This window comes from Labeo rohita, chromosome 15, assembly GCF_022985175.1.
Source record: "Labeo rohita strain BAU-BD-2019 chromosome 15, IGBB_LRoh.1.0, whole genome shotgun sequence".
NCBI lineage: Eukaryota > Metazoa > Chordata > Actinopteri > Cypriniformes > Cyprinidae > Labeo > Labeo rohita.
In genome coordinates, this window is record NC_066883.1 from 1,538,387 (window position 1) to 1,547,086 (window position 8,700).

Here is an 8,700-nt window from a genome sequence, read left to right on the forward strand (position 1 = left end):
CCAACTGAGCTGTGTAATCAAGACAACCCAGAACCAGATTTATACAAAACAGATCCAAAATGCACACTCAATGGGCAATTTTATAAGGAAACATTTAGTAGAGATTTTGCTGCTAAAAAGCAATCTGCAAGACACTAAATGTAAATGTTCACATGCTTCATGACCGACTTTTACATAATTACTCAATATTTTTAATAAGGTTTTTAGTATGTGCAATCATGCATTTGTGTTTTTTAGTATTTTAATTTTCTATTTCATCTTCTTTGTAGGTGTGTTTATGTGTCCAGGATGCTCTGACTTTTTAAAGGAGAAGTCCACTTCCAGAACAAAAATTGACAGGTAATGTACTCACACCCTTGTCATCCAAGATGTTCGTCTTTCTTTCTTCAGTCGTAAAGAAATTATGTTTTTTAAGGGAAACATTTCTCCATATAATGGACTGATATGGTGCCCCGAGTTTGAAATTCCAAAATGCAGTTTAAATGCAGCTTCAAATCATCCCAAATGGGACTGTAAACAATCCTAGCCAAGGAAGAAGGGTCTTATCTAGTGAATAATCGGTCATTTTCCAAAAAAAAAAAAAAATACAATTTATATACTTTTTAATGCCAAACACTCGTCTTGTCTCACTCTGTCAGTTAGTGTATGTCGAAAAACTCCCATCTCATGTTCTCCCTCAACTTCAAAAACCTGTATCACTGTTTTACCTTTTTTTTAAGGGTGTTTGATCTTCTTTGCATGTTCACTTTGCAAAGACTGTGTCTGTACTTCTGCAGCGATGTAGGATGATTTTGAAATGATTTTTGAAGTTGAGGGAGAAAATACGATTGGAGTTTTTCGACATACCCTAACTGTCTTGAGTCAGAATACACAGAGTTCAAGGAGAGCAAGACAAGACGAGTGTTTGAGATTAAAAAGTATTTAAATTGTATTTTTAAAATGAAAATAACCGATTGATAAGACCCTTCTTCCTCGGCTGGGATCGTTCACAACCGCATTTGGGATTGTTTGAAGCTGCAAAATCGGGGCACCATATCAGTCCATTATATGGAGGAAAAAAATGTTGAAATGTTTTCTTCAAAAAACATAATTTCTTTATGACTGAAGAAAAGAAAGACATGACCATCTTGAATGACAAGGGGGTGAGTACATTATCTGTAAGGGTCTACAGATGAAAAATAGGCTTTTTGGCTAATTCTGGCACATTTACAGTCATGTTTATTAATGTGCATTGCTCCTGTAAATAAACTAAGCTAAACTAAACAAAGCATACAATAAATGTTTTGTTGTTAGTTTAGTCAGATTGTGTTTGACAGCTCTTAATCATCATCCTGTCTTCTTGAGCATCAGTGAAGGTTGTGTGTGTGGTGTATGAATCCCTCTGTTGTCCTTAGTCTGAAAAAATAGATCTCAAATGCACACAGTCACTGCTGGAAAGGGTTCAAATATGAAGTTGCTGGAAAACCAAAGCATGTGCAGGACCTGGAGAAGAACAGTGGAGACTTGAACTGCTCAGAACAAACAAGGGACTCACGAACCACTACCACAAAACATAAAAACACTCATGAATCTTTCAGTTAACGATACACAGCTTTAGCACAGGTAAACTTTTGACCAGGGTCATTGTTTTCCACTTCAGCTACTATTTTGTCTTGGGAAACTGTAAACATCTGTGAAATAGCTTATTCAGGACAGTAATAAATAACATCTTATTTTTGCTAACATTTTGCAGGTTCTGCAAGATATATCTATGTGTATGACAGCAACTGATTGCTGTTTGCTTAGCATAGGTGGAGCTGCTGCTTTCTTCAAAATGAAAGCAGAATTATCTGCTTAAAAAGAATTTAAGGTGATTTACCAAAAACCCAAACGCAGTTGCAGTTAACTAGCAGTGAGCAATTAGAAAAATTCCCCAGCCTCGGGTGTGACCCAGGATGACCTCGGTCTCATTACGCCACAGCCCAACATGAGTGGGGGAAGAGTAAGTGGTTTCTGTGAGACTTCTGAGTGCAGATCAAACTACCAGACTTTGTCTTCCTCTCGTAAAAAAAGTGAAAGAAAAGAATTTAATGTATAGAGTGATGAACTAGAGGATGTAACAAGATTAAGAAAAATGAACTAGCCTTGAAAAGCAAAAAAAACAACATTCTGAGAAAAGACAGAAATGAAATGTAGACACTGCATTGGAGACAAAAGATTTAGACTTCCTGCGAACGTTATGGTAGAGAGGGAACGTTTTCATTCCCACAGCTATGTGCTCTATTGGCCTCCATTCCCAAAACAAAACCTTAAATACAAGCTCACTGTGTGCCCTCTGACTTATCACATGGCTCGAAAACTGCAAACCGCCTGCAGTGGAGACGGCAGATGTGACGCTAAGCAGTAGGGTAATCCTTCATATATATATTTTAGTGTTTTTGTAATTTGCTCAGAAATGGCTTATTTTTGTTGTTGCTGTTGTTTTTGATAGTGACCATCATTTCAAAGACTGATTGTTGCCAGATGTTGAATGCAAAAGCATTTAAATACAGTAAAAATAAAAAAGTTAATCAAAAAGAATCAAATAATTGAAACTGATAGTTTAAACATATCCATTACCATGCTAGTGTATCTGGAGAGTTCTGCAGACTGTATGATCTTATCGTACGAACCTGGAAAAGCATTGCTCACATGGTCAGTCGCATGATTGTCTCCTGAAAATAAAATGTCATATGCTTGGAATAGTAGGAGTAATTTCTTATCTAATTTAACAGGAAAATAATATCCTATTTATTATTCGATTATTTCAATCTCCTGTTTAAAAATAGGAAAACAGATGCACTATAGTTGATGTCACTAAAAATGTGAAGACTATCAGAAATAAGTTAATGCAACCTCTTATTTACACAAGGTAAACAAAGCTGCTTGGTTTAAATCTTTAAAGTATGTATTGTATACCTGTTGCTGCCGTAATAATGAGCCATTTCAAATACTGACTACTCACTGAAAATAATGTTCTTGTTGATACTTTCCATCATTTCAGTACTAAAACTGTACATTTTTAAAATGCATGCAAAGTTCAGCAGTTAGCATACGGTGCTCAGTCGTGGTCAAGAAGGATTTAAACAGTGAATTTTGAATCAATTTCTTCTTGTAAACTCAGAGATGTGAACTCAGATAACACTTTGGCAGGGGATTTTTATGCAGTGATGGGGGGAAAACACAGTCATTCTTGACTCGGGTGGCATTAAAATCACCTGACTAACCCAGTAAATGTTGAAAATACCTTACATCCCCATGAGAAACAATTACCGTCCGAATAGGGCTTATGTGTTCCTTACTTAACACACCTTATTTAGATCATCAGCTCGTTAGGTCAAGATCTCAGTTAGAAGAGACATACAAAATGTGCAAAGCAGTAGTTGAAAAACTAGTTTAAACTACACAGTTTAAGACGGTTAAATATATATTAGTTATGGTTTAGTTTGATATATACTCATTAAAACCATTTATCTTTGTAGAAAGAGACAACTTACATTTCTGTTTCCAACATATGTACCAAGATTACTAACAACAAACACTGCAGTGAACTAATGCCATCTCATGAGAAACATGTATAGAAAACATTTAATGAGATCCTAGATGTTGATATCTAAATATGTCACTGTGTATGTCACTCACTTTGCAAAAGCCACACAAATGCCTTAGAAGAGCATAGGAAAGAAGTGAAGGAGTACCATCAGAATTCAAAATATGGGGACAAAAATGAACTTTATTTTATTTAATATAGATAGAGATTGTATTGGGTTTATTCAATGGTTTAGCAAACAACAAGAGTTAATATTAATTCAGTTACATTTTAAACACAACCCTGTCTTTTTTACTCTGTTTCACCAACAAAATGGTTTCAAACAAATCCACAGATCCACAAATCCATCTGATAGACAGTTTACAGTCCCATGAGGAAAGGAGTTGTGAATGGTATCAAAGTGATGCACTAAAGTGAAGCCTTAGGTCACTTGATGAATGTAATATCTGCAGATTACATTCATACCAAACATATTCATACTATATGAACATATTTTTTATGGTTGAGGTGCTTACTCAAAATGAGCACATACTCAGCAAAAATATGTGATTTCAGACACAGCAAGTCACTTCCGTTTCTGAATAAATCCGTTCAATGAACTGGTTAACTGAGAGAGTCAAAAACTCTGTCATAAAAAAAAATCCGAAATCACATACTCTGTTGAGTAGGTACTTTTTTGAGTAAGTAATTACTTCACCACTGCAAAAAGAGTATGTTCTATATAGTATGAATGTGTGTCATACATTCATCTTGTTGTCATTGTCACATGGCCTACCAGTGTCAGTTGCTTTGCATCACTGCCATTCAGAAATGCTATCCCGTGGCCTCATGGGATAGTAAAGTGTCCATCGTATGCACACTTTAGAATCAGAATCATGCCGGACGTAACAGGTCATCTAGGTACTTAAATACTGTGAATTCAGGCATGCTTCTTCTGTCACATACTGTTTTTTGCCTACTATATATTAGGTAAGTATGCAATTTCGGATGCAGCCATTGACTTGCCACCACCTACAGGCAGTTTTAGTTTCATATAAGTATCATTTTGTGGTATTAAAGTTATACTATGTAACTTTTTTTTCATCCTCCAAACCAGGAGTGTCCAATCCTGCTCCTGGAGGACCAACATCCTGCTCCAGCACACTTGTCTGGAAATTTCTAGCGGGTCTGAAGAGCCCGTTTAGCTGGTTCAGGTGTGTTTAGGGAGCTAAACTCTGCAGGAGAGTGGCCCTACAGGATGGACACCCCAGCTCCAAACCTGTAAACCTATAAAAATGATTTAGATTTACATATGGTAAACACACTAACTGCATTTATTCTAACTACTCTAACTACCCTTTAATCCATGGAATTCAAGCTGCTCCGGGTCCGTATTTATCAAACTTCTCAAAGTGCCATTTTCATCTTAAGTGCTGAGAATTCATGAAATTTACTCCTACTTTCAAACTTAAGTATAAAAGCGGTTTATCAATTATCTATAATCTATTTCTTAAAGCTAAGAATCACTGTTACTCTCCTAGTTATTTAAGACAGCTCGAGAGGTCTCTCAAGTGGTTAGGAGTTGCCAGCAGGGGCTTGTGACGGCGCTGAGGAGACAGAGACCTACGCATATCTTTCAGGAGAGGAGGAATGATTTTGAAATGTTTGACGACGAGCAGTTAATCAAATGGTTACATTTCCTCAATAATTCAAAATGAGCAAAGAACATTTACATTAGGCTACCAAAGAACATAATCGACTACAGTCTAGGGCAAGTATTCTGCTCTTTAAAACACTCCCGTTATAATCAGTGAAGCTATCTGCACTTGTACGATGAATAAATCTCTTACCCCTTATTTACACTGCACACATCTGCGGCGCATCTTACAGCTCCGATTGTAGACACTCACCAGCGTCGCGGCAAAGTTTCTGAAGCGACTCTCTGCGCAACAGCAAAGATAGGTGCCTATATTGTTGACGGATAATTATAATAATAATGATAATTGTCTTGCTGTCGTCAAAAGGCATCAGCAACAGGCAATATCTCTGACTATCGATGATACACAATACTATCGTCTGTCGGCACAACTCTGAACTGAAGGTTGTGATGACGCTTCATTTCCTTGCCATAATATATTTTCTTGAAAATTCTTTATTGTCAAATGTGTGTGAATATAAAATGAATAAGGAAATCTATTCAGTGATTGGTCCATGTGTATTTCATCATCCAAAATCCCATTTATGGCACAGCAAAGTGTCATCTCTAATAATCTCTAAGACTGACACTTAAGATTTAGTCTTACACTTCGCTTAAATTACGACTGAGATGCTTGATAACTAACTCTTAAGCGCAGCTTTGAGCCAAGAATCTTTTTACACTTAAGTCAATGCTTAGCAGTGTTTTTGAGAGTAATTCTTAGATGCTTGACAAATACAGGCCCAGGGCTGCGTTTCCCAAAAGCATCGTAAGCCTAAGTTGATCGTAGCTGCATTGGTGACAATGGGAAATGCAGCCGTGGTCATTTTCACGAGAGGAGAACAAGGAGACGAAGGAAAACGTGTATAAACATTGAAGGTGATGATGATTTGCCACATAGAGATATCATCTGCACACATATCAACACCCATTCATATATAAGGACACAATAAGGACAACCTGTGCAGTCTGGACAACTGTGGAAAGGTTTTCTTTGGTTTCTCCATTTTATGAATATAAAAATACATCTTGCATGTAGACTGAAGTACATGGGAGTGTAAAAATGGCTCTTGAAAAAGTGGCAATAACAGCGATGGTTAAAGGCTAAAGAAACATTTTGCAGCAGTAGCAGCTCAACATGTTTACAGGTCTGGAGTTCAAGCTATAGGTCAGTGGGAGCTCATTAAATAGAACTCGGACTACAAATTCTGAGCATGATATTGGTCCAACTATATATTTATACAAGACTGGTGACAGAGTGTCGAGGCCAGTCTGTTTTTTTGTTTTGTTTTTTGCAGATTTAAAACAATAGTCTTGGAGTCTCTACTAATGTCCTGATGAGTTGAATCAGATGTGTTTGATTAAGGACACATGCAAAATGGTCGGGAACCACTGCTCTACTCAGTTCTCAATTTCTATTCTATTCCTTCACAGCAATTTTAATATCTCAGATTTGGTTTCAGATAATTTTTTTCTCTTCCTCTCTACCTGAGCTCTGCCTTTCTGGATAATCGGATCATTAGTTGCCTAGGAAGAGCTATTCTCAAGTCCTTATTGGCATCTCTCTTTCTCTCATCCATGTGTTTCTTTTTTTTTTTTTTTTTACCTGTATTTTCTTTCTTTCACATGATCACTTTCATTCTGTTACACAGGTAATATTTCACATATAGTGGCTACAGTTTATTGCCCACACATTTGTTTTGTCCAAACTAGTTGTGAATGTGCATTTAATGGTTATATTGCAATACATTCTCACTCCGTCAACAATATATGCTTTGTTAGTAATATGTGACAGAGCATGGTAATAGGAAAAAGACCAACAGTATTATACTATCATGATTTTAATGTTTTTTTTGTTTTGTTTTTTTTCCTACAGCATTAACCACCATAGTGAAATCACCCTACAACGGCACCTTTTTATTCACACCTCGCAGTGTTACATTTATAAACAGATTCCTCTTTATAGATTTACATGTAGAAGGGATCGGGAATCCCACAATGCAAAACATGCAAATGTGCACTAAATATAAACGAGTAATACAGTTCCGGTTCCTGGCTGATCAGCGTTAAAATGTTGTAATTGCTCCTATAAGTTGTAGAAATGCATTACTGAATGAGGCTAGAACTACCACACATCAATAGTACTCTAGTCCTATCATCAAACCACGTCACTGTAACCAGTAGCAACAGAGCACATCCTCTATCAGCAGTGCTTCCCAACCACGGTCCTGTATCTCCCAGTACACCGCACATTTGAGCTGTCATCTTAATCAAACACACCTGATTCGTGATTCAGCTGATCAGCTCATTAAGTCCCAGACCTGAAGTGGGTGTGTCAGATAAAGGAGACGTCCGAAATGTGCGGGGTTGAGGAGGGAGAACCAGGGCTGGAAACCACTGCTTTACAGTCTAGCGCTACATTCCTCTGCGGCGTTTTTACTACGAACTACGTACGTCACTAAGCATGTAAAGCTGCCGCGAGCGGCTCATTTCCCGCGAAAAGAAGACATTCGAACGAGTTCTAAATTCGAACAGTTCTAAATTCGAAATATGACATACGCGCTACTAGAGGCCGCATCATTCACAAACACCAACCTTGTCCATTTACAACTTCCATAATCGTTCGCCGCAGAATAAGTGTGGCATATGACCTCACTGCATGCGAAATACAATGCTTGACAAAAAAGATCTTTTGCTGTATGAGGGCGATTCTTTTAACACAAATCATTAGAAAATGGTGTACATATTGTCTTGTCCGTACACCGAACAGCATCAAAATAAGCTTGAATTGCGGTCTGTCCTTATCTGCCAGTCTTACCGTTATATTAGCATTCCTTACAGCATTAGATGCGGTTTGCCGTATCTCAGCTGCGCTTCCCGGCTTCAGTAGGCTTTTCGTAAATCTCCGGGTCGATTCCGCTGCCATTTCTTCATCGGTTCATTCGGAGCTATAATCTGCAGTATGTGCCACGAATCCGTAATGTGCTTAATCGCGCCGAAACCGAAAGGTTGCTTTATGCAGACTGTAAATGCGCGTCCTTCGCCTCACTGTCTGTTCCACTCAGCAGCTTTACTACGGCGCGGTGGGCAGGGCTCTGTTTACTCAGCAATCATACAGATATCAGCAGATGGAGATCATGATCATGCAGCAAATCGTTTTAATATCATTTCCAGGCATTAGCAAAGATGGAATAACAATGCAAAGTCTGACAGGGTCGAGCAATGGATTATAATAGACAAGAAATGAAGGTATTCAGTGTGTTGCAGACAGACGACTGCAACCAGTCTTGCTTTGACTGATTCCACATCAGCAGGATCCCCGGTGTCTTTCATCCAGGTCAACAGATCAAGTGCATAAATCGTTCTTTGAACGAGAAATCGTATTTCAGAAGTAGTAAGTAATATAAAACTAGATTCTTAACATCCTAAAACCATTTAATGGTTGATTCCTAACGTT

General features: G+C 37.8%; 1 protein-coding gene across 1 annotated transcript in view; it reads right to left on the bottom strand.

Moving 5' to 3' along the window:
- The window catches only part of dock10 (dedicator of cytokinesis 10), a 107,603-nt gene extending 99,289 nt beyond the window's left edge, over nucleotides 1–8,314 (bottom strand). The window contains exon 1 of the mRNA XM_051128695.1: nucleotides 8,062–8,314. Within this exon, the coding sequence (XP_050984652.1) occupies nucleotides 8,062–8,169 (108 nt within the window). The 5' untranslated portion in view covers nucleotides 8,170–8,314. The remainder of the gene's footprint in view (nucleotides 1–8,061) is intronic.
- Nucleotides 8,315–8,700: the final 386 nt, after the last annotated feature.